The 27723-nt window shown below is 42.4% G+C and overlaps 1 protein-coding gene across 1 annotated transcript in view; it reads right to left on the reverse strand.

Annotated features, from left to right (window-relative positions):
- The window catches only part of SPATA16 (spermatogenesis associated 16), a 120472-nt gene extending 94593 nt beyond the window's left edge, over positions 1-25879 (reverse strand). The window contains exons 1-2 of the mRNA XM_034781902.1: positions 25265-25879; positions 2473-2618 (exon numbers count right to left, since the gene is read on the reverse strand). Coding sequence (XP_034637793.1) covers positions 2473-2618; positions 25265-25879 — 761 coding nt within the window. The remainder of the gene's footprint in view (positions 1-2472; positions 2619-25264) is intronic.
- Positions 25880-27723: the final 1844 nt, after the last annotated feature.

Below are 27723 nucleotides of genomic sequence, written 5' to 3' on the forward strand. Positions count from 1 at the left end.
ACTCTAACCTGACAGGAGAGAGCTCTCCTGCTGGCATATCCACCTCCCTGAGAGGCTATGTTGGCAGGAGAAGCTCTTATTGACATAAACAGGGGGTTATGGTCGGCATAAGCAACCTTAGCAACACAGTGATACCAATATACACCTCTACCCCGATATCACGCTGTCCTCAAGAGCCAAAAAATTGTACCTTGTTATAGGTGAAACCGCGTTATATCGAACTTGCTTTGATCCGCCGGAGCACTGCTTTACCGCGTTATATCCGAATTCGTGCTATATCGGGTCGCGTTATATCGGGGTAGAGGTGTATGTCTGTAGTGTAGACCAGACCCCAGTTAAGAAGAGCATGCAGGATCAGCCATTTGAAGAACAGCTTTGCATCTTTGGGTCACAGTGCAAGTGTACGCACATAAAGATGCGTGAGGATTTTTAGTTAATAAGGCTTCTAAAGTGTATGCAGGAACAGTGAGATTTACATGAAATTAAATAAAGATAGTCTAGCAAATGCAAATAAATGCAGAAATTAATATTTTAATTTTGATTCATGATTACTACCTAACCATTGCAACGCAGTGATGATATAAAAACTCAATAGGAAGCAAAATTCTGCATGCACTGGATAACTGACGGCTAAGAGCTATTTATAGTATGAGCACTCAGAGTAATTTATTTATTTATTCTTTTTGAGAAACAGATATTGATTATGCTTCATTTTCTGTATTTATGTTAATAGTATCTCAGAATATTTTCATATTCGAGTCCTGTCTGTATCTGCTCCTGCAGCTCCACAGTCTGACAAGCACAGTGTGTAGATTTATTTCATAATCTGCATTATTAATTGAATTAAATTGAGGATTCAGTCATTATTGATTTGCATTTCTCCTTTTTATTAACTAAAAGGAAAGCAAGTTAGAATGTCTGTTAAAATCAGATGCAAGAAAAAAAAAGAATAGAAAACACCCCAACCCGACACCAGATCTTCTATTCCTTCAGTAACCCAGAGATCCTAATCCAACTTCATTTACTCTGTCTATGGCCCCTATCTCCTGCTATGACTCCACGTGGGTAGACTCCCATGGACTTCAAAAATGCCCCACCATCTGGCTGTGCAACAGACACTGGGGTTCCCCAGCATGAGGCTCACTACAGAATCAGGGCCATATTTTGCAATCCTAGTATTTTTAAAACATAAACAATAGGTAAATCTCCATATATTTATCTCATAGAACTGGAAGGGACCCTGAAAGGTCATCAAGTCCAGCCCCCTACCTTCATTAGCAGGACCAAGTACTGAGTTTGCTCCAGATCCCTAAGTGGCCCCCTCAAGGATTGAATTCATAATGCTGGGTTTAGCAGGCCAATGCTCAAATGACTGAGCTATCCCTCCCTCCCCAACATGCAAAAGAAGGTTTGCCAATTTTTATTATACACATTTGTTAGCCTCCCATTTTATTGCGGTGTGCATCTTGGGGATAGTGCTTAGAATGAGGCAGGCATCTCCATTATGTTTCCAAAAGTAGGCAAATAAGCAAACTATAGGTATTTTTTTTTTGCACAATCTTTTAGGAAATGTGGTGCGTCATTTACAGAGCAGAGTTGTTCAGGGGGCACCAACACCTAGAGCCATAAATCACTGTAGATCTGCATCCAGAACTCTCCCTGACATCACTTGGCCTTAAGGTAGCAGATTACTAGCTTAGCACCATGACAGGGATCATATTTTTATACTGATGAATTGTCCGTCACCAATTTCTCTAGTGTATTAGGCACAAACATACCTTTCTTCTTAGATATAATCAAGTTGTCTCTTTCACAGTAGTTTCCCTTCATTTACATTAACTTAAGACAATTGTAAGAAAAACTCAACCTGCGTTAACTGCAGTGTTTATTCAGATACACTTAATGATATTGAAAAGTGGTAGACTGGCAGGCCACAGAGTGAAATCCTTTGTTTACAGAACAGGTACAGGATGGAGAGTGGCAATGCAAGCTTATGCTAGTGTGCCTGAACATTGATTGGAGAGTCCAGGCAAAATCTTGACTCCAAAAAGTCAAAGGGAGCATTTGATTTTCATGCCTTTTTGATTTCTGGTTTCTCTGCCGAGACTGCAGCTGTGGTGCTGGTCTTTGAGATATGGACAGTGACTGAGACCACCAAAGAACCATCTGATGGAAAGAATTTGAAGTCACCTCTGGCCTGACATTGAACTGATAACGAGGAGAAAGGGATTATATTTCATTTCCAATTATTTGAGCCTTCTAGCATCGCTGTGCCTTAATGACCAAATTCCCAGCATTCCTCTTAGTCTATCCCAAGTGGGATTTTTTTTTAAGGTGGGTTATTGATTCCCCTTTTCTTGTCATAGGATTGGGTAATTAACTGCTGCAAATCCTTCCAGTCCAAAATGTATACTTGCTTTTCTCTTCCCTGCTTCAAGCCCTAGTAACACATTAATCAATATTCATTTTTACCTGTGAGAATGATTCAGAGCCAGGTCAGGCTTCCTCATCCTTAGGTAGCAGGTTACAAGCTTCGTTTCAATAAAACTGGCAATACTTGAAATATCTTGGGGGGATGCATCGAAGGGTTTCCCTAATGCTGCACCTTTACTGCAGAGCTATAGAAGAAACAAAAACATTGTTTACTAATTTGCAATATACTTCTCTTAAATGCATTTCTTAGCTGATGAATGAATAAAGTTGACTTCTGAGTGACACATACTCTGACTTTAAATATTCATATTAATATAAGAACAACCAATACCCACTTTATCTATGAATGTAGTATAAAATATACGGTCACCTTTCATTGTGCAATACTCCATATAAGGGATATTCCAGACAACCTATAATAAATTAAAAAGCTAAACGAGCACAAATAAAAAAAGATAACCATGTTTCCCCCATTCACCAAGTAAGAACCTGCTCCCAAGCGCATTGAATTCACTGGGGGTCTCTGGATCAGGCACCTAAGCAAGGGCAGTGTCAGAAAGCATTTATGAATGTCTACATACCAAAAGAGAGGAGACCTTGGACTAGGCTGTCTTAGTCAGACTTACAGTTAAGAAATCCCAGGACATAGTAGAAGGAAACCAAAGGGAAATAAGGAGGCAATTATCTTTCCCAGTTCCCAGGTAATGGGCAAGATTATTTGCTTTTATGGAAAAGTCCCATAAAATATAATAGGGATGAAGCCAATATCCTTGGTTTTATTCTATTACTCTAAAATTGTATAGAATTTAATAGTGAGCAATCTCCTATGCATAGGTGTGTTTTTAAGACTCATGCAGAATTCTGAAGCACAAATATATTTCTCTATTCAATTATATGAGCTTTTTTAAAGGCCTATGAAAGGGAATCATTTTATAATAAAGTTCTACAGGGCCTTTCTATAAGGGCAGTGGTTAGGCTCTAGGACTGGGATTTGCAGTTCTTGGTTCTGCTTCCAGCACACTCACTTTCTGACCTTGGGCAACTGAGTCATGGACACACTGTGCTTCACTTTCCCTGTCTGTAAAATGGCAACAATGATATGTACCTACCTCTCTGGGGTCTGTGAGGGTTAATTAATGAATGTTTCCAAAGCACTTCAAGATCTTCAGGGGAAGCGCAGAAGGATTATTGAACCAACAGAGATGAAGACAATGACTTCTTTGTGTGCCAAGGAAATCTCTCTATGCCTGATTATGATCCCGTGCTCAACTTGGGCATTCGTTTTAATGGGATTATATATGGATTAAGGTGCGATTGAACATTAATAAGGATGTTAGAATCTGGTCCTATGGGAGATGAGTCCAGCTGTGTTAAATAGATAGGCTGTGGTAACAGCAGAATCTGTTAATGAAAATCCAGAGTGCTAGATAGGTGGTGACCATAAGACTGGTAAAATAATTTGTCAGTAAGGGCCTCACATGTCACCAGACATGCAAATAGACTACTAAAAAGAACTGCCATCCTCAGACGTGTTAGGAAAATAATGGTATAGTTCACCACAGAAAGTTACAGTCCTCAAGTTGAAATATACCTGCAACTGTTTACTATACTTGAGGATACACAGGTCATATGGCTTACAGCCAGGAATAGCAGAGAAGTGGGAATATATCATACTAACACTAACTTTCCCTTGTTAACAGATAACCTCAATACCTACTTGCAAGCAAATATGTTTTATAAAGATCCTTATGCTTTTAGGGGATGAGAATAACCTGCTCTTCCTTTATGATCTGTTTCCTGCTATCCTGCTCCATCCCCCATTGCAGGTTATACATATTTTTCCATTGAGGGAGCTTTCTTTGCCAACTGTTAAGATTTACAGTTGATATTTCATAGCTCTTCACCTGGCCTTGAAGCTCATACGTCTCCAGCCTATTGGAGATAATCCATTTATCTTGTCATATCCTCCAAGAATCCTCAGACAAGGTCTCTAATGCTTTGGAACCCCAAGGCCTAGCTGACTGACTAATTTGAGGGATCTAGATTTTCTGCCAGACTAGTTCATCCTTTAGCAGTTTATACATGGTGTATAAATGGTCCTTTTCTGTAAGGTTGTTTGAAGAAGCATTAACATTTATAGTGAGTGCTCTACAGAATGAAGGAGTTTAATATTGATTTCAGTGGAATTGCCCTAAAGAGCAAGAGCCTTATATCAGGGGTAGCCTTACAGAAAATAGCATGAGAAAGGGAAGAGAGAGGCCTTGAAAGCTACAGTTTTTCCTATCATTTCTCACTCACTATCAAGATGTTGATTCCCGCCTCTGGTCAGTCCATGATGCCAGCCTCCATCATCCACTTGTTATATTTTCAAACAAACACCATCATGCTTTCTCCTAGGCTGCCCCTCACACTAGGGAGGAATTCCCCATAAACATCCACAAAACTAACTCATTATCCTCCCTCAGAATCCTTCTCCACGATGCCTACAAAAACTTGACATGCTGCTGGTGTGCTGAGACCACAGACTATCATATTGACCAATATTGTCTCATTGTTTCCTTGTATTGCCCAATCTGTCTGCATCCATCTGTTGTCCCTTGTCCTATATTTAGATTGTAAGCAGGGATCATCATTTTGTTCTGTGTTTGTACAGCGCCTAGAACAGTGGAGTTCTGGTCTCTGACTAGGGTTCCTAGGCACTATGGTAACACAAATAATAATAATAGTATAGCTAATATGGTTAGATTCAGGGTGCCTGGGAGTGGGGAGGGAACAGGGCCGGCGTTTCCATTTAGGCAATCTAGGCAGTCGCCTAGGGCACCAGGATTTGGGGGGGCGGCAATTCGGTGGCGGGGGATCCTTCCGCGCTCCGGGACCCACTGCCAAAGTGCCCCGATGACCGGGAGCACGGAAGGACCCCCCCGCCGTAGAATGGCCGACGACAACGACTGGGAGTGCAGAAAGACCCCGCCTAGGGCGCCGAAAACCTTGGCGCCGCTCCTGGGAGGGAAGGGTAAGATTTGAATCTGACCATTACTGAACTAGTGAATTCTGCTTGTTAACCACAAAGTCGCATTGAGTTCCTGAGCCTTTCCAACTATAGGCTGCCGCTGAGGTGTAGGTCTGCCTACCGGCTCGCTAAGGGCACATCTGCGCCGCACGTGGAAATCTATGGTAGCGAGTCTCAGAGCCTGTGTCTGAAGCCCACCATGCTTCCTAGGCTGGACCTTGGGCTCTGGAGCCTAACCCTAAACATCTACCCAGCTATGGTTAGGGACATAGGCATGTGCTCTTAGATTTACTGCTGCCACTTTCTACTTGCAGTATAGATGTACCCTAAGACTGAACAGTGCAAGGGTGCTCAGAGACTCATGGGTAGAATTTAAGAACAAAAAGTTGGTTTGGATATAACTGCATTTCAAGTTCTCTGATGGGCTGGTACTAAACTGCCTCAGCTACAGACAATGTAATAAACTCTCTTTTTTTATTTAATTAGGAAAAATTAACAAGTTTACAAATCATAGAATCATTGAATCCTAGAATATCAGGGTTGGAAGGGACCTCAGGAGGTCATCTAGTCCAACCCCCTGCTCAAAGCAGGACCAATTCCCAACTAAATTATCCCAGCCAGGGCTTTGTCAAGCCGGGCCTTAAAAACCTCCAAGGAAGGAGACTCCACCACCTCCCTAGGTAACGCATTCCAGTGCTTCACCACCCTCCTAGTGAAATAGTGTTTCCAAATATCCAACCTAGACCTCCCCCACTGCAACTTGAGACCATTGCTCCTTATTCTGCCATCTGCCACCACTGAGAACAGCCAAGCTCCATCCTCTTTAGAACCCCCACTTCAGGTAGTTGAAAGCAGCTATCAAATCCCCCCTCATTCTTCTCTTCTGGAGACTAAACAGTCCCAGTTCCCTCAGCCTCTCCTCATAAGTCATGTGCTCCAACCCCCTAATCATTTTTGTTGCCCTCCGCTGGACTCTTTCCAATTTTTCCACATCCTTCTTGTAGTGTGGGGCCCAAAACTGGACACAGTACTCCAGATGAGGCCTCACCAACGTCGAATAAAGGGGAATGATCACGTTCCTCAATCTGCTGGCAATGCCCCTACTTAAACAGCCCAAAATGCCATTAGCCTTCTTGGCAACAAGAGTAAACTGTTGACTCATATCCAGCTTCTCGTTGACTGTGACCCCTAGGTCCTTTTCTGCAGAACTGCTACCTAGCTATTCGGTCCTTAGACTGTAGCAGTGCATAGGATTCTTCCGTCCTAAGTGCAGGACTCTGCACTTGTCCTTGTTGAACCTCATCAGGTTTTTTTGGCCCAATCCTCTAATTTGTCTAGGTCCCTCTGTATCAGATCCCTACCCTCCAGTATATCTACCACGCCTCCCAGTTTAGTGTCATCTGCAAACTTGCTGAGAGTGCAGTCCACACCATCCTCCAGATCATTAATAAAGATATTAAACAAAACCGGCCCCAGGACCTACCCTTGGGGCACTCCTCTTGAAACCAGCTGCCAACTAGACATGGAGCCATTGATCACTACCCGTTGAGCCCGACGATCTAGCCAGCTTTCTATCCACCTTGCAGTCCATTCATCCAGCCCATACTTCTTTAACTTGGCGGCAAGAATAAATATCAGAAACAAAACAATCATTACAAGAGTTAGCTCTTGTTTACAGAGACAATCTATGGGAGTATAGTCATCAGGTCCTTCTATTTAACAGGGTGTTACCATGACAATGGAATAACTTTCTAGTGTCACATAAAAAAGGAAATTGAAATGAGGATAAATTAGTTGACCATTCCTAGGAGAGGGGCACTGAATTAAATCACAAACACACTGTGGATCCAGTAGAAAAACAATGTTTTTAGAGAAAATAATTTAACAGAAGAGTAATTGTAATATGTCATTCCTCTTGATCAGAGCAGATCTCTTTAAGAGGATGGCTTTAGTGGTACCTATTGGGGATGGGTGGGTTCAAGCCCGCCCACAGCTAAAGGCCCCTCCCCTCAGCCTAAGGGGAGGAGCTACCGGGCCCATGTGCCAAGCAATTGCGGGGAGGACAACAAATGATGGCTTTAGTGATAGCTGAGCAACATCATTGCAACCGAGCTTTAAACTCTCGTGATGTTGTCATGAGTGACGGGATTTCAGAGGGAACTGGAGCTCATCTGGCGATGATGTGAGAAGCTCCACTCCCTCATGAAGTTGAGCTGACAGTCTCTCCCCTCTGCTCATCCTTCTCACAGGGGGAGGAGGGAACAAAGGGTACATCTACAGGGTGATAAAAGACCTGGAGCATGGCTGTGGCTGTCCTGGGTCAGTTGACTCAGGCTCAAAGGGCTTGGGCTGCAGGGCTGAAAATTACAGTGTAGATGTTTAGAGGCAGGCTGGAGCATGGCCTCTGAGACCCGCCCCTCCCCCGGCAATTTCCAGCCCCGCAGCCCAAGCCCCGTGATCCCAAGTCAGCTATCCCAGGCTCGGAGACTCAGTTCCACCGGTTTTTAATTGCAGTGTAGATGTGCCCTAAGAGCGCAACAGTCCAGTGTGGCTCTGCTTCTTAATCCCTGCTCCCTTCCTGTGAGAAATATAAGCAGGATGACACCTCTGCTCCTCCCTCTTACCCCTACAGCATCTGGTCTGGGCAGGGGTAGTGGGCATGAAGAGCCCTTGGAGTTGTCCCCCAACAGCCTTGAGCAGGGTTAGAGGACCCACTGCAGCCCCTCAGCCCTGGGGGAAGGTGGTGAAGGGCCCTAAAAAAAGCAGAAGTGAGGCTGGGGGAACAGAACAGGAGGAGTGGAGGTTGAACTGACTGGAGCGCTGGGGGACAGGGGATGGGCAGCTCCTGCAGCAGAGGCCAAAAACACCTTGCCCAATAGATTTGGGAGAGTGGGCAACAGTGTGTGTGTGAGAGAGACGCACATGGGATGGGCAGGGGGAGATCAAAAAAATCAAAAGGCAGACTGAAAAAATCCAGTCTAATATTTATGCCAAAAAATTCCCATGATATTTTGGGCCAATCTCATGATTTTTGAACGTCCGACTCTCGATTTTTGATTTCGTGAGGTTGGCAATACTGAGTTATGATTTGCCAAAGATGTGCCTTTAAACTCTAAGATCTTACTGAAAATGATCTATAGGACCCCAAGAGAGCACTAACCCCCAAGCAAGTTCTGTCTCAGAAGAGTAACTTCTGCCTGGATCATGGTACACCGAGGTCTTGCCCACCAGAGTTCAGGTTTGACAATTCTGGACTGCCTACTGTGCACATTAATGTGATCAAGAACCTTGGAATGGAGGACTGGGCATATGTTGGTTTCTTCTCTGTCCATTTCCCCCCCGCCAAAATTTGTGACCTGCCAATATCTGTTTTAGATGCAATATTCAATTGTTTTTAAAATGTGCTAAGCTACATTGACAGACCAACACATCTCTTTAAATAACAAAGGTGGCACGGTAAGCAAGTGTCTCCATAGTCTCATCTTATTTTGTACCGTCACTGACATTTAACACTTACAAGGCTACCACAGTCTTTAAAATTCATTTTGTGTGATTGTAAAATATGGAGCTGGTCTCAAAACAGACAACAGGGGTCATACAACCAAGCGTCCCTTTAGTTTAGGGGTGATGAATATCTTCTCTTTCCCTTCTCGCCTCTGCTGGAAGAAGTTGTGCACTCTGCAACACCCATAAGCTTACAATTTCCTATTATCTTGTTACCAGGAAGAGTTATAAATCAGAGAATTCATCACTTGTAACTTTACTCATGGTGCCGTATACATCTGCTGAAGTCTTTCTATGGGTAAGACACATTATGTGTGGCTAAAAGACTCAGAGAATTATGTTCACACATCAATGAGTGTAAAGGTATCATTGGGTTTCTCTGTGGTAAGGCTTCTCAGCTGAATAGGTCATGCTGTGACCTCTGTTAAATTTATGGGAATTGGAGAATTGAGGCTACTCCCTAGACTGCAACCTCTTGAAGGATAGTGAGAAGGAGGGAATCATTCAGGATCCAAACACTGAAATTCTTCAATTCAGTGTCTTTCTCAAGGTTTCATTTTATTGCTGATTTGAATAACCATGTTCAATGCTATAATCCTTCTAAAGTCTTTGAAGGGAGCATGAGCAGGGCCGGCTCCAGGCACCAGCTTAACAAGCAGGTGCTTGGGGCGCCCAAGGGAGAGGGGCGGCAATTCAGGGGCGGCAGGTCCTTCACTCCCTCTAGGAGCGAAGGACCTGCCGCCGCCGATCGCAGCTTTTTTTTTGCTTGGGGTGGCAGAAATGCTGGAGCCGGCCTTGAGCATGAGCCTGGTCAACCTACTTTAAAAGAGATAAGGATTTGCCAGATGAGCTTTGATATAGACAAGAAGGATGGCTTTGTCATTAAGGCACTGGGCTAGGACACAAGGGGTCAATTCCTACCTGTACCATATACTTGCCATATATGCTTAGGGGGAGATTTTTCAAAGACATAAATGACAATCTCTCCTTTAATCAATTTGGTCCTCAGTTCCCCATTTGCAAAATGGGAGTTACAATACTTCATCTGTCTTGTCTATTCATGTACTGTAGTAAGTTCTTCAGGGCAGGAACTGTCTCCTAAGTTTTTATATAGTGGCTAACTCAATGGGATCCTGATCTTGATTTGGGCCTCTACATGCTACTGTAATGTCCCAAGTACAGTGTTGCAATTAGAACATTCTCTGTTTTCAAAAGTAAAAGTCTATGCACAACAGAATGGTTTGACTATATGAAATGTTTAGAGTACCTGATATTAGTGAGATGAACAGTAAATTAAATAAACTAATAGCTATTACCATCATTGTAAGGAAGACTTTTTCGTGTTAATATGAACAAGGTTGGAAGAAACCTGTGTTGGGTCATCCACCCCAATTCATTGCAGCAAGCATGTGGCCTTTTGAAAACCATTCAAAAGATGGAGGAAGTCTTGGAAAGGTTCCTAGTTTTTGCATAGGTGGTGTTGTTTTCCAGTTATGTTACAGAGCACAATTTGTTTTTAATGCCAAACTGGGAAATTTTGGGGTACTTTTTACGAAAGATTTTTGTGCCATTTTGGGTCTGTGGAAATCTTTGTGTGTCTAGAATTTTTATAGGTGCTATAAAGTTGAAGAAAACAATTTAAACAGTTGAAGTTTTACAACCATTCAGGGATTAAAGAATAAAAAGCTGAAATTTATCATTTTACGTCCTGCAGATATGACAGACAGTATTTTTACTTTCAGAAGGTTTACTTTTAAACTGAGATAGTCTCAGATTACCTAAGAATACTTACCCAGGGTACACTGAAGGGAGAGTACTTCCAGCAATAGTGCTCAGTGTCTGAATAGCTGCAGAACAATATTTTTTTTAATTTATAGTATGGCAGCTTCTAGAGGTATCATCTACAATTGTGGGCTCACTGTCCATACACATAATAAGAGACCGTGTGTGTGCCACCAGAGCCGCCCAGAGGATTCAGGGGGCTTGGGGCAAAGCGGGGAAGCTGCAGCACTTGTACTCACCCAGCGGCGGTCCGGGTCTTCGGCGGCATTTCGGCGGCGGCAGGCCCTTCAGTCACTCCACGTCTTCGGCAGCACTGAAGGGCCCCCCACTGCTGAAATGCCGCCAAAGACCCAGACCGCCGCCTGGCTAGGGCTTGCGGGACCCCTGCAGGGCCCCTGAGGGTCCCGGGACAAATTGCCCCACTTGCCCCCCCCCTCTGGACAGCCCTGCACTGTGTGCCAAAGAGTTTACTATGTAAATGGAGAAGACAAAGAATAGGAGAAAGGAAGTATGTCTATTTTAGAGCTGGGAAACAGACAGAGATTAATTATATTATATACTCTTCAGTGCAAAGACTGTCTCTTACTGTATGTATTGGATGTATAGAGGCTAGCACATATTGACTGAGGCCCCTAGGTGCTATAGGAATACAAATAAAGAGATTTGGCCAAGGTCACAGAAGAAGTTTGTGACAGGAAGAAATTGAACTCAGATCTCCTAAATCCTAATCCAACGCCTTAACCACAAGACTATCATCACTAAGTACTGTGGTCAGGAGTGCCACTATATTGCAGGAGAGATAAGGTGGGTGAGGTAAATATCTTTATTGGACCAACTTCTGTTGGTGAGCGAGACAAGCTGTCAAGCTTACACAGAGCTCTTCTTCAGGTCTGGGAAACTAAGGACATGTCTACTCTACACAGTTTTGTTGACAAAAGGCAGCTTTCGTTGACAAAACAGTGGAGTGTGCACACTGCAATGCTCTTCCAGCTGATTTAACTCTCCTGCTATACCGACATAATAAAACCACTAGTCCATGATTTTTAGTGTCCAGCAAGGTTATGAATTTAAGTTCCCAGGCTCATCTTTCGAAAGTGTTGTGCAGGTTTCCTTTGAGGATGAGAATTACTTCCTCTTAGTGTATGTGCAACATGCCTCATGGCTCGTGACCAGGATTCATCACCGAATTTTGTCCGCTGGTTGGAGAAGAGCTCTGTGTAAGCTTGAAACATTGCCTTTCTCCCCAACAGAAGTTGGTTCAATAAAAGATATTACTTTACCCACCTTGTCTCTCTGATATCCTGGACCAACAGGCCTACAACAACACCGAATCATACTGCATGTCTATCAGCCAACAGTTCTAACACTGCAATTTCATCCCAGGAACTGCCTCTTACAGAAGGCTACTTCCAGGAATAGCTTTCAAGACTTGGCAGCACCCACTGCTGTTTATGGCTTGACCACCACAACCTTCATATAAACTAAATATCTTTTTCCAAATAAATAAACAAATACAGTCTCTGAAACCTGAGTATATTCTGTTCAGCCTCACTTTCCAAGCAAAATTATAGGACATCAGTATAATAAAGAACTAGTTAACAGTGGCATAGTATAACCCATAACAATCAGTGTGGATGGAAAAAAAAAAAGAGGAAAGGATTGGCTCTTAGTGATATCATTGGTCAAAGCCCAACTTTTCTTCTTCAGTTCAACATTATATCGACATCTTGGGTTATAGCTTCAGTCAACTGAGCAGGAAATCTATGCAAAAACTCTGCCTTTATTGTTAATGATATTTGTGTAAATAACTTTCTGCACAACGAAAGGGTCATATCATTTTAATTCATTATTAAAACTGTATGCAACTGTCACACAAGAAGAGCTAAATTCACCAGGCTTTTCACAAGCTGTTCTGCCATGGATGTTTTGTATAGCGTGTAGATGGGGATATAATTGTCTATTATTTAGATAGTGCTGGCAGTGAGCTAGGTGCATCTGTGACATGCAAAACTCTGGAAGATTCTCTCTTATACTTAAGGCCCCCATTCAGAAAAGCATCAGTATTCAGGAAGGGCCCTGACCCACATGTGTAAGTGCTTTTCTCAGCCAGAGTCTAAAACAACTTTTAGTGTGTCTCTCTTCAACAATTAAGAGTATATGAATGGATTGGTTGCAGGGTGGGCCTGAAAGTAAAACATTCAAATCCAGCTCCAGATTTCCAGCTCCCCAAAATTTGAGGGTATGAGGATGTGGGTCTTTTGTTCAGCCCCAATGAAGATGGGGGCCATTTGCAAAATTCAGACGTCAAATGCCCACAAAACTCAGGGCATGCTTAGATATCGCATTTCAGTTTGTGTTCATTTCTAGTTGGCTGTTAAAAGACAGTGGTCGTTTGCTACACTATATTATAGATATATATATAAACTTGACATGAAGTATTCTCATCTACAATAGCTAAGCATACAGTCCCTAGAGCAGTCCCACCCCTTAGTCATGCCAGTCTATTCTCCTAATTTCAGTCCAAGGTTCTACCCTACTTGTAACCCGCAGCTGGTACTGTTATCATAAATTATTTACATCAGAAGTGTTAAATCAGGACACTACATTTTCAGAAAATGCCATCCATTTTACATAAATGAATCCACCATCATATTAACCCGTGTGCAGTACTATAAAACTGTGACCCTCATTAGGAATCATTATTTCACAATATGCTCCAGATGTGAATATTGCCAAGATGAAAGGTGTGGTCAGGGAAGCAAAAACCCACAACTCTGCAATTAAACATATATTATTGAATCAATATACCGTGATGGTTCCAGAGGAGCTATTGTGGTCTGAGCAATACAATCAAATCTCATTTATAGAGCATCTTGTCTTGCAAATGTCTCGTGGCACTTTCTGATCTACCATATCTAGTATCACACATCCACAGCATGAGATGTTAATATGTTAGTCCAGATAAGGGACAGATTCACCCTACTAGTGCAAGGCCATGCAAATTTCCGCACCCATTCTCTGTTACTGCTGGCTACACCATTATCCTGTCAACCAGGCTTGTAACCAAGGGGTCCTCTTCAGCTTCTCTCTCTCCTCTCTTGATTCCTGCAGACTCCTTTCTTCTGGTCTTTGGATACATTCAGTCCACCCAAATGCAGCCACTCAATTTACGTTCCTTTCCTGTTAATCTGACCATCCTGCCCCCAGCCAACTCCCACTCTCACTACACCAATCCCCACCTTCTCTTCATTCAAATCCCACCCAAAGACACAATGGCATTTAACTCTACCACTATATACAAATTTGCACACATCTCAGTGCACCAAACCAAGTCGTAAGGCAACATCGGTGAGAAACAGAAGTAATTGTTTCACTTGGATGGCCAACTCACCAGAACTGGTGAAAAGCAACCGTTTGCGGAAGTTATTTTCAAGCAGTATCAGCATAGCCTCCCTTGCTTCCACAATTCCAGTAATGTGTGTGATGGGGTAAACTCCAAAGAGAGTCTTGCTCTGAATGGTGCTGTCAGCACAAGGTATTAGAAACCTGGCACAAGGTATTAGAAACCTGGCACAAGGTATTAGAAACCTGGCAATCTCACTTGCATTACCAACAAGCAAAACCAAAGCGCTCCCCAAAAGCATCCAGAACCCGACTACACCCACCTCCGCCTTTCATTGTCTGCTTCACAGATTTCTAGCACTTATATTCATCCTACTCCTGTTCAGCCTTTGAGAGTGTAAAATAACAAATGGGTCTGGAAAGAGCTGTCACTGTCTGCTGTCTGTGTGTGCTGGTGTGAATCTCTAAATGGAAATAAAGTACTTTAATAACACATTTTCTCCAAACTGTCCTCATAGATAAAGTTACCCTCCAATCAGTCCATGAACACTTACCAACGCAGAGTGCCCACTTCAGCCTGCATCTTCAGCTCTCTTCTCAGAGGAGTCTGTATAAGTGGGCAGCAATTTGATTTAAAGACTCTTCAGGTAAAAAATACTATAACATAACACCCCCACCATTACCACCACCTGCCTGTGCTATTTAATCTCCACTGTTGATGTTTGGACTTTCGCCGTACTTGCCCAGATAGGAGTTCTCCCTACAAATTAAGCTGAACGTCACCATGTTTTCAATCAATGTTGCTTCCAGTCATGAAATGCCACAGTCACAAATTAAATAATAATCCTCGTGCCCTGTGGAATCCTATTATGCACCTTCCAGACAGTGGCCACCAGCCCAGGTGCTCTAATTAATTGTCCCAGCATGTAAATTCCCAGACACTGGTGACGGGGAGCTTTTCCATGGAAGCACCTTGATTCTAGGAAGAAGCATGGACTCATGCTTAAGGCACTGAACTGAGCCAAAGCAGAGCTGGCTTCATCTCCTGGCTGTGTCAACGACTTCCTGTGTGAACCTGGGTAAGTCACTTAGTCTCGCTCTTCACGTCCCCATCTGTAACTGTAGGGACAATTACGCTTCCCTGCCTCACGGGGATATAGTGAAAGTACTTGCCTTAGTGTCTGTGAGGTGCTCAGATACTATGTTGATAGGGCCATAAAGGTACCTAACATAGTGCAAGGCTCATAGTGCAATGGCTTAGGCAGAAGGTAACTCAGGCCTATAGAATTGGGTGGGGTTGGTGGTTTGGGGTTCCTTTCACATTAATGAAGTGACAGTGACTAATCTAGCAATTGCCTGCCAGTTCGTAATTGTTGGTGAATCACTACTAACTGGTGTTTTTGAACATATCGAAAACACGCTCAGAAGTGGGTTGCATGGCTCATAAATACAGGTAATAAAATATTAGTTAAACTACATTAGTCACAAGCCATATCTGGGGCCTCCTTATTGTTGGATCCACCCACTTCATTTCTGTGCAATATTCAGGAAAGTTTAGAGATGATTCCAGCCTAATAAGTAGGAAAGAAGCTCCCCAGCATGCAAGATCTCTAAGCTGTCTATTCAAACACAACCACCTGCTATCATATTGGCTATGGTACTTCTCTGTCTGCCATTACTGTAGTATGTGAGCACCCCAGAAGCTTTAATATATTCATCCTCACAACACTCCTGTGAGGCAGGGAAGAATGAGTACCCCATTTTGATTTCCAGGAGGCCCAGAAACTTTAAGCGACTTGCTCAAGGTCAAGGAAGCTTGTGTCAACAAGGAATTGAACCCATCTCTCTGGCAAGTACCCTAACTACTGGACCATCCTTCCTTCTCTATATGATGCTGTAGTGGGGCAGCTGCCCCACTCCCTGAGATTATGGGCTGCAGCAGGCCAGTGGGCTGGTGCAGACACACAGCCAATGAGAGAAGGGCTTACTGGGAGCCAATCAGGGCCCAGGTTGGAGACAGCCAATCAGGGCCAGGCTCAGCCCTATAAAAGACTGCACAGGGAGCGAGCAGTCAGGCTGTCCTAGGCCTTCAAGAGGGGAAGGTCTATCTCCAAAGTGGGAGATTAGCACCGTGGACAGCGCAGTGCTGGCTAGGCTGAGGGAGCAGAGGGGAGCTCTAGCCTAAGGCCTGCCAGGCTGCAGGCCCTGAGTGGAAGGGCCTAGCGGGTGCAAGGGGCCGTAGGGGAAACGGCCCAGGGAAGCGGACAGATGAGGGGAGAGTAGGAGGACAGCGAGGCTGCTGCCAGAGGGTTCCTGGGTCGGCACCCAGAGTAGAGGGCGGGCCTGGGTCCCCCCTTACTCCCTTGCAGTACATCTAGCCATTGGCTGTAGGGAACGGCCAGTACAGACCACGCCAGATCCCTGATGGGAGGGATTAGACTTCGGGGTGTGTGGTTGACTATGGTGGCTGGATGAGGAGATTGCTGATTGACACCCCCCGCCCGGAAGGGGATATGGAAAGACAGAGGGGCACTGCCAGAGGGCAGTGGTCCCGAAGAGGACGCCACGAGTTGGTGAGCGGCGTGGGCTCAGACACGCCAACCGAGGGCGAGATGACGGTTGGGACACCACCAGGAGGGGGTGCTCCACTGGACTGAGCTAATTCCCAAGACAACCAGGAGGAGGTGCTGCGGTGGTGAGTCCCAACCCCGTTACAGATGCCTACTGAGGGTCCACTATATGGACCACATCTTAGTTTCTCACTGGTAGTGAAACATTTACCTGTCACTCATACTGAGCAGTGGGAGTTTCAGCTGTAAGTGACAGGTAAGGGTGACTTTTTTTTACAATTATTATTATTTTGTTTGTTAATGTTTCCAAGGAAATAGGAAAATATTTTGTGCTTTTGAAAGCCTGTCACCTCCAGGTAAATAATTTAATAGCATGTAAAGGTGCCAATTAGAACTAATTATAAATTGACTGATCTACTCTGGCCCTGAAAGGATATCAAAATATGCTCTGTCCCTTCTGTAATAGAGATTTTGCTTCTGTACAAGTCTGATCGGGGAAATACGTTCTTTTATGGATTCATACATAGTATTCTTTGAGAAAAAGCACGATGTAAGCCAAATAAGTAACATCAACTCAAACAAGGAGTAGGGCACAGTGAGATCCCTTGTTGACAAATAGCGGTGCAGATTTTAGCTTTACCATGGTGATAGGCACTCTAGAAATGCCTGGAAGACAGAAAGATTCAAATTCAGTGATGAAAAGGTGAGCTTTATGCCCAAATGGATCATTATAACGGAATCCCACTCCATTCCACAAACCAGATTTGATCCATCTGTAAGTTTCACATCCCTGATCTAAAATCTTCTAGAGCAATAAAAGACAATAAGTAGCAGTGAAAAAAAAAATCAATGTCTTGGTTTTGAGGCCTAAAAATATAATGATTGTACTATAGGGAGAGGAAAAACTGCTGATTATGAGGCCTTTCTTCAAGAAAGTTAAATTCAACGTATACATTTAAGGAGCAAATTTGTTACTAGAGGATAAAACTTTACTACTGGAGTGTAAGCTCAGCATCTTGATTCTAACCACTCTGGGGGCAAGGACTATCTTTGTCTCTGCAGTGCTTAGCACAGTGGGGCCTTGATCCTGGGAGGGGGTTCCTATGGCTGCCTTAATGATGATGATAATAAAATAACTTAAGGGTCTGATTCAGCTCTGAAAAGCAATACAGTACAGAGACTGAATTTCCAACTTCAGCCCATGGGATTTTTCAGTTCATAGGGGTCAGACTGTGGCTGGCTTGTTCAGGGGCACAATGAGGAGGGGTTGGGGGAAATAACATGGAGATGCCCTCTCTTCTCTTTCATGCCTGTGCATGAATCAGCTATAATTGCAGTCCCCTGTGTACTCCCTAGGACACAAGACATGCCAAAAGGCACAGGAAGGAACATGGAGAAGGCAGTAAATGGCTGCCCCCAATCCCTCAGAGCAGCTAGTAAGAGTTTACTGGCTGCAGAAAAGAAGATATCTTATATATCTCCAAGCATGGTGCAGTGGCTGCACGCTCTAAGAGCTCTAGCTAGCAGACACTGTGCTCAATGCCTCCCAAAGCGCCCACTGCAGCAGAGGGGTCTACATTGACTCCATGCAGGCCAGATGTGCCTAGTAGGCACTATCTAACCATGCTATTTCGGATTAACCTTCTGTTTTGTGTAGGTGTTGCAGCTGCTTGGGAAATACTCATCTTTGCTTCCTGCCTCATTTGCACAGAAGGCATGTAATAAGCCACATGATGGAAGGCTATGTTGGATCTTATTGCCTAATTGTAATTATGCCCACCATACCCTACCACCTTAATTTTCTCTCCCCAAAATGTCTGGCCTTCAAGGATGGTGTTGTTGAGAAGGTGGAGAGAGTGTCCCTGCCAAAAGCTTGTTTCACAAGGCAACAGCAAGTCACACAGAGGGTTAATTTAAAATCAGAAAGTGCACTTAAAAAAAAATAAAGACACTAATGCTTGTTTCAGTGTCACAGACACAGAGCCCATAATAGCCATCTGTGGAATATGGAAATAATCCAGCTCATGAAAAAGACCACAATAGCACTCTTGTGAATTAATCACACTTTATTTGAGGTCTTCACCTCACTCGTGGGATGAATTTCATATCCCAGAGACACACGCTGGATATAGTATGTACTGAAATACTGTGGGATTCTTTCTGTGCTCTTAAGTAACAGAGTAGTTGTTAGCTTCTTTCATTTCTTGGTTTAATGACCAGGAGAAAAATATTTTCAGGACAACAGCGTGCAAAATTTAAAGTTTTAAAAGATGTATGACATAGCATGATGTTTATGAAGTATTTTTACACTTTCTGATGCTGGGAAGATTAATTTAAGATCAGGTTTAAGATCAGCTCTTTTGACCCTCTTCCCCTCTCCCCCCCCAAGGCATCATGTTTCTTGATAGCTAAGTTATTAACAAATGGCCACAACAATATTTTTTGACATATGTAAGTCTGGGTTTTGTAGAGCTTTTGTAACCCACCCACCTCCTGGGTGTAGTGTTCTGTACCATCTAGTGGCAACGAGAGAGAGTGAGCAAGTGAGAGCTTGAGAGTTTAGCTCATACGGTAGAGGCTCACGCACTAAACTCCAGAGATCCCAGGTTCAATCCTGCCCGCCAACAACTGGGGTCTGGCAGTGTTACACCTGATTAAGCAGAAGAGTTATTTCTCATATCCCCTCATAGCAATCCAGATGTTTCCTCCTGTTCCAACAGATGGAGGCCAAAAACTAAGGTGAATTTACAGAGCTTTCCTCTCCACATACCATATTGCCAAGATACAGGGACAGTACATCAATTTCTTCAGGTGTTCTCCTTGCTAGTGGCAGAAACCGCTTAATTCTTAAGCTTCATTGATGAGAGTTCTCCAAGGAAGCATTATTTTGTCCTACCCCAGATCAAGTGTAATGCAGCAAAAAATCCTGTCTGATTATTTTAATGGCTGATAAATAGTATAGAAATGGTGAAAAGCAACTTATTCTTCTCTTGATAACAGCACTTTTATTGCGTCTGTGGTGATCAATAGCATGCTTTCTAATATACAAGAGTCTCTGAATGAGACAAGAAATTCAATTTTCCTCTTCTCCAAATATTTTCCCTTGATTAATAAAATGTGACATCTTTAGAGTTAGATTTTCAAAATCAACATTTACATGTGCACATATATTATCAGCTTAGTACATAGGCAATACTCTGAGAAATACAAGGATAGTGTCACTAGTGCAGGACGGCACCTCTAAAGCAAGGACAGAAGAGTGTTGATGCTGTACAAACCTATAGGTAGGTGTGCAAAGGATATTTTAAGAAAATAACTGCTATTATTGTTATTGATTGTGTTATGGTAGCACTTGACTCCAATGGACCTGCTCATGCACTTAAAGCTTGGCGTATGCTTTTTCTGGATTGGTGCCTCAGACTCAAAATAAACAAATAATATGTCAGGATAAAACAATAATTTCTTTCCTTAAATCTGAATGGTATCTGTGATTGTTTTGCAGTTGGAGACTCAGTTGAGGTGCCAAGTGTCTTACTGACAATTGCTTTGGGAACCATAAGTTTGAATTTCCTGGCCCACGTGCATGAAAACTCTTAACCATAATGTTCATTAACTTATTGGCAGTCAAGTATAAAACTATAATTAGGCAGGCCAAAAAAGAATCTGAAGAGTAACGAGCAAAAGACACAAAAACTAACAGCATTTTTTTTTTAAAGTACATCAGAAGCAGGAAGCCTGCTAAACAATCAGTGGGGCCACTGGACAATCGAGGTGCTAAAGCAGCACTCAAGGAAAACAAGGCCATTGCAGAGAAGCTAAATTAATTCTTTGCATTCTTCACTGCAGAGGATGGGAGGGAGATTCCCACACCTGAGTCAGTTTTTTAGATGATAAATCTGAGGAAGTGTCCTGGATTCAGGTGTCAATAGAGGTGGTTTTGGAACAAATTGATAAATTAAATAGTAATAAGTCACCGGGACCAGATGGTATTCACCCAAGAGTTCTGAAGGAACTCCAATATGAAATTGCAGAACTACTAACTGTGGTATGTAACCTATCACTTAAATCAGCTTTTGTACCAGATGACTGGAGGATAGCTAATGTGACATCAATTTTTTTTAAAAGGCTCCAGATATGATTCTGGCAATTACAGGCCAGTAAGTCTACCTTTGGTATGAGGCAAACTGGTTGAAACTATAGTGAAGAACAGAATAACCAGACGTATAGATGAACACAATTTGTTGTGGAAGAGTCCACCTGGCTTTTGTAAAGGGAAATCATGCCTCACCACTCTATTAGAATTTTTTAAGGGGGGGTCAACAAACTTGTGAACAAGGGCAATAAGTGGACATAGTGTACTTGGACTTTCAGAAAGCCCTTGACAAGGTCCCTCACCAAAGGCTCTTAATCAAAATAAGCTGTCATGGGATAAGAGGGAAGGTCCTCTCATGGATTGGTAACTGGTTAAAAGACAGGAAACAAAGGGTAGGAATGTATGGTCAGTTCTCAGAATGGAGAGAGGCAAGTAGTGGAGTCCCCCAGGGATCTGTACTGGGATCAATGCTGTTCAACATATTGATAAATTATCTGGAAAAAGGGGTAAACAGTGAGATGGCAAATTTATAGACAATACAAAATTATGCAAGATAACTCCAAAGCAGACTGTGAAGAATTACAAAGGGATCTTGCATAACTGGGTGACTGATGAAAAAATGGCAGATGGAATTCAAAGCGCAACAAAAATTATTAGGGGTATGGAACAGCTTCCATATGAGGAGAGATTATTAGGACTAGGACTTTTCAGATTGTAAAAGAGACAACTAAGGGGAGATATAATAAAATAATGGAGAAAGTAAATAAGGAAGTGTTATTTATTCCTTCTCATAACATAAGAACTAGGGGTCACCAGATGAAATTTAATAGACAGCAGGTTTAAAACAAACAAAAGGAAGTATTTCTTCACACAACACATAGTCAACCTGTAGAACTCCTTGCCAGAGGATGCTGTTAAGGCCAAGATTAAAACAGGGTTCAAAAAAGAACTGGATAAGTTCATGGACGATAGGTCCATTAATGGCTATTAGCCAGGATGGGCAGGGATGCAAAATCATGCTCTGAAGTGTCCCTAGCTTCTGTTGCCAGAAGCTGGAATGGGCAACAGGGGATGAATCACTTGATGATTACCTGTTCTGTTCATTCCCTCAGAAGCATCTGGCATTGGTCACTGTTGAAGACAGGATACTGGGCTAGATGGACCATTGGTCTGACCCAGTATGGCTATTCTGATACACTTATGTTTTTGCACATAATTATAAAGCATGGAGAAATTTTGTGGACATTTGCAGGAAGAGATGAGTTAAATAACTACAACTTCCAGTCACCTTGATTTGCTCAATAAAGTGTCTAAAATAAGGGTCTAAATATCAGTCCCTCTGAGATTAGTCCTTAGAAACTGGAAAGCTAGGCCAGATGTCAATAAGCATCACCCTCAAAATAATTTGCTTTTATAATGACTTCTGGGTAGAGTCAACATTTTTCTGTCCTCCTTCATAAAGCCAAAATAGAAATCTATGTACTTTTTGATAAAGATAATGGCCAAGATGATGGCTCAGTGAAGTTAAGGGGGATGGTGGAGGAGAGGTAGTGGCTGCTATATGCTTGGCACTTTTAAAAATCAGGCCACTCGTTTTAGAGTCTAAATATGACTTAGGAGCCTAACATCAGGGTAGGTAAAACGTCTAGCTTCCAAATTCTTAATAGCCCTTTATGGGTGAGATTTTGCAATACTTATTGGAAAAAAAGGCAAGACTAACTTGGGCTGTTGCCTTATCTATGAGGATAGTGGCCATCACTCAAGCTTTATAGGGCACCTATATGAACTTCTAGAGACACTACCTTCAAAATGCTGTAATATCAGTTCTTTTGATGCAGCCTTTGGCTGCAGCATGATACAAGTGTAACAGGCTAATCACTAATGATTAAGAGAGACTGATGACATCATTAAGGTTGATTCTGCACACAAGCAAACAGTTTATCATAGTCTGTTCCCGGCAATTGTAATCCAATTTCTGTTATCTTTCATTGTTTAAAAGAGGAGAGAGCAAGAGAGAGAGAGACAGTACATCAATCTGATAAAGATGTAAAAAAACTGGTGCTTTTTTGCGATTATGTCGGTTTTATAGCAGCATTATGGAAACACGACAGGGAAACTAAAATCTGATTACGTCTAATTCCTTGCCCATTATGTGATTATGAACCAAGACTTCTACTGGCACAGTTTGAATTACATGGTTATAATACAAGGGATTTCCAATATAATTAACTGAGACTGGCAGCACCAAAGAAATCTGGGCATAACTTTGCAAAGCTGTGGCTTCCTAAAGATTTCACAATTTTTCTCTTCCTTCTCTTCCAATAGAATTCACTGTATTCTTATTAAAGCCATGGGAATTCCTCCTTTTATTTCATTCATCTAGGAAGTTATTATAGCACTGGTGAAGCTATGGTACCTCACTCACAAACTTGGCCAAGATTTTCAAAAGTGACTAGGGATTTTGGGAACTTTAATTTTGGGAGCCTGATTTTTCAGAAAGTGCAGAGCATCTGCCCTCTGAAGATTAGATTCCTTTAAGGTGCTTGGGCCACTAAGAATAGTCACTCAAAATCATCTCTTGGTTTTGGAAATCTTAGCCAAGATCTTACTTATTTTGTGTCTGGAGCAGCTGAGATTTTGCAATCATCACTGAAGCTGAAGCTCTGGTCTCTTCGTTGGTGAGAAAAATTGGGCTATATCCACAGAGAGCTGCTGTCTAGCAGATTGATCCCTGATAATTAGGAGAAAAAGAACCAAACATAGCAGCCAGGGGTTACCTCCCCATAGAGTGCTCTAAGGCATATGAGAGCAAAACACAACTTCACACAAACTCAAAGTCTTCCCTGCAAAGCACTCTACAGCCTGTCTAACCCAGCAGAAGATAAGTGACTGGAGGAATAGGGTGGAAATCATCAAATTAAAAGTAATAAATAGCTAAAGTCTACTGTTGCCTGGCCACTGAAAGAACTATTTACAGGCATATCTGCTGGAAGAGGAAAACAACAGGGCAGAATCCTTTCCTTTTATTGGACAAGTGACAAAAATGTTGCTTTACTCCTGTCTCCATCTCCTGGTAGGCAGACCTGTACCAATTGTCCTGGATGGTATAAGGGAACATAGAATTATTTTCTTCTCACTCACTGTGGTCTATCAGCCCCCAGTTGTCTGTCTGTATACATTTCTATTTGCAACAAATGGCAGTGAATCATCTAATATCACAATGGGATACATTAAAGTAATTTAGATAAACAGGGATTCGGATGAATATGAGAATTTTAGTATACAGTAAATGGGAGCATAAGAGGTGGGGGGGTTCAGATCATCCAGGTTCACTTTGCTTCTGTAGTTCTGATCCAGTTACAGTGAATAGAATATGAATCAAAATATCTTTTTTTCTGATATGCATCCAAAGATTTGATTTTTCATTAAAAATATTATGATACATTTTTAACTAATAAGATGCAAATGCATTAAGGGAGAAAGTAGAAAATGATAATTGGTTTATTTACCTCTGATGTCACATTCCCTCACAAGACGGACATAACAGTTAGAGCTGGGTGAATTTTTTCAACTAAAGTTTTACATGCAGATTCAGGTCAACAGAAACATTTCACAGATTTGTGTCAAATTCACTGAATTGTTTTTCTTAAAAAAAAGAAATTCCCTCCTCCTCCCCAAAAATCAAAACATTTTGTGTCGACATTCTCAAAAGAAAGTGTTTTGATTCTAAAGGACTTTTTGTTTTGAAATTTGCTTCAATTTTAAGTTAAAAAACTCAAAAATGAAAAAGTGTTTAGTTTGACCCATAATTATTTTTTTCTTTGGTTTGGCCACTGAATCAAAATAACTATTGTTTGCATAGCTCTAATAATAATAATAATAAGCCCAACACAGATCTGTTCATAAGGCGACAGGAAAAAGTTGGGGTTAAAGATGCATAGTAATGGCATTGAACAAGGAGAAACATTGATCCTTGGTACTCATAGGATCCCTATTACTGCAGTATCTGAGTACCTTATGAGGTTTAATGTGTTTATCCTCACAAACACCCCCAATGAAGTATGGAAGTACTATTTATCCCCATTGTACAGATGGGGAATGGAAACACAGAGAGAGAATGACTTGCTCAAGGCCACATTGTGGCAAAGTAGGGACTTGAACCCAAGTCTTTGGAGTGGCTCATGCCCTAACCACTGATCCATCCTTGCTTTCTGTAGAATACAGGAGTAAATAAAGTGATAGAGCAACAATGCATTTATCCTAGCGGTCACATTTTCCCCCTCATACAGTATATTACAGTACATTAGGGTTCAGTTAACACCACAAATCACTTGAGCTTTGTTGTGTTTATTATAATGCCTCACAAACCCCAGGATTTATGTATATCCCTTAGTTTGCAGATTTGGCCTGAAATCACATTGCAAGATTGTGACCATTGCTCATTATGATGTTGTCAGAACCACTCAGTGCAATCATAGCCTTGCATTTCATAGTTTTCGGCCATTAATCTATACTACTTTAATCTCATACCTCAAGTGCTGTTCTGAACTGCCCTGCTGCTACGGCATACTTCTTTTGTCTATAGCAAGTGCTGGCATCTTTTAAGGCTACCTGAAGCCATTTGTCAATCTGTGGCAGAAAACTGAAATTAGGTGCACTCAGAGAGTCTACTATTTCAACATCTCGACACGTTGATTGTGCGCTGGTAGACGCCATGGACCCAACAAACTCATATGTAATATCCTCCTCATCAATGTAGACCAACTTTATTTCCACATCCATTAGACTTTTCAGAGGAATATGAGGCAAAGGCATTGTGGCTAACTGATTATCAAGCTCTAACATTCTTGCCTCTTTTTTCACAGCTGGCTTTTCTTCACTTTCTAATTTCCGTTTAAATCCTGCTCTGTCTAAATCATTACTTTGTTTTTCCTTGCCATTCTTTGCCATTTTTATTCTCTCCAATACATTTTCTACTGCTGTTTCCCCGGGGTGTTTTTTCACCTCTTGCAATGCTTCCGGAATATCATTCAGTTTGTTGGCTGCTATGGTTGGCTCCCTACTAGCATTTGCTTTTGGGGAGGTTTCATTTTGGCACACCTTGTTTATGATGTTCCCAAAACCTGTGTTGCTTGCTGACTCCATGACTCATTGAAGAAAGCAGAACGTCCTATGAGAAAATGTGGAAAGGTTTAGAAGTCTAAACTGCTGCAAAGTAAACAATGCATGTAAGTATTTTATTTAGCACATCTACTGCTGGCACCATTACCAGTCAATATTCACCAGCAGTTAGCACACAGCTTATCAGAGACTGCATAGTTATTCTGTGCATATGGCAATAAATAAGGTGTCAGATACTGTTTGGTAGCTGTTGGCAAAGGGTATCTTTTTAATGGTGACATCAGGGTCTCTGTATCTTACATAGATGACATGCAAAAAACTGCAGCTTTCATAGATTCTTATTTAGGGCTCACGGAAACAAAAATACTAAGGACTAGATTGCAGTTTGGACTGTATCTTTGTGACAAAATCTAGTCCTAAATTGTTATTAGTTAATTCAGAGTCCTAGGGCTTAACCCTCAGCCCCTTCAGTGGGAGCTACTGGTACAACAGGAATGGTAGAGTCAGGCCCTTCATCTCAGAAGGAATCCTCTGTGGTTGATTGACCCACAATGCACACTTTCATGGACTGCCCAAAGTCATCTCAAGAGAAAACCATTGCCTGATTTTCAGGCATTGAGGTAATAGGAGCTGTGGGATGTTTGACAAAAATCAGACCACGGAGGGCATTAGAGAGGGGTCATAACTGCACATTTCCAAGATGGATCCTAATTTGAGCCAAGTCTGAGATCATTCACATCTGGGCTGATGGTTCAGGCTCATCTCATGTATAGAGACTCCACAGGTTACCATTGCTATTAAAAAACATAAAAGCCGAAAGGTCCAATTCTGTACTCCATTTTGATGGAGGTACAGAGGCATCAAACCAGTGTAATAGAATGCAGAATCAGGCTCAGTCTTCATCTCTGCATTAATTTTCTCAGAAAGAGAGAGGTGGCCTGAACCATATTACAAAGCTGACTGCTAGCTTGCATAATAGACTTCAGATTCACTTCCCCCCCCCCATTCACAGCTGCCTCTTCTGAACTCAGTCTAGAAGTGTGGGAGGCAGAAGGACTTTTTTTCATTTTTCAATTTATTATGATTAATTGTGGTAGGTTTAATGGCGACTGTCTTTCAGAATGGCTTGTTAAGCAGAAAGGTTTGGCCTCTAACCTCGCATTACAGTTAAACATTCTCCTACACATTTAAAGTGCTTAAATACAAGGACAGATCATATGAATGATAGACACAAAACAGATGCAATGATTTGTTTGAGCAAAAACAGATTTTAAAATATTACACATAGCAAACTTTTTCACCCTTGGTAAAGGTCTCCATTGAGTACGGTGGGGCTTATTGCAGGACATATGTCTGTGGACACCATCGCACAGTGATCCATCAGATTCACTGTTTAGGGCAATGTGCATTTGAAAAAGAAAAAGAGAAAAGAGAGCGGAGAAAACAGGTGGCGGCATTGTAGGCCACATGAGACCATGTTTTTTTGTCAGTCACAGCGTAAAACAGGGGTTCCAAACCTTTGTCATGTTGCGACCCACCTGATCACCCTAGGCCTCCTCTCATCTAGATGGGATCTAACTGGGACCCCTTCTGCCATTTCACAGTATTGGAAAAGCAAGGTAGTCACAACCTGCAGACATCGGTTCCCAACCTCTAGGTTGAGAAATTGGCTTTAGAAGAACTGCCTCCAGAAAAGCATTTTCAGGCCTCTACAAATACTATAGACGCAGGGCCGGCTCCAGGCACCAGCCCAGCAAGCAGGTGCTTGGGGCGGCCAAGGGGAAGGGGCGGCACATCAGGCTGTTTGGTGGCGGGTCCCTCTCAGAGGGAAGCACCTGCCGCTGAATTCCCACTGAAGAAGAAAGCGG

Source organism: Trachemys scripta, chromosome 9 (genome assembly GCF_013100865.1).
Source record: "Trachemys scripta elegans isolate TJP31775 chromosome 9, CAS_Tse_1.0, whole genome shotgun sequence".
In the NCBI taxonomy this organism is placed as follows: Eukaryota; Metazoa; Chordata; order Testudines; family Emydidae; genus Trachemys; species Trachemys scripta.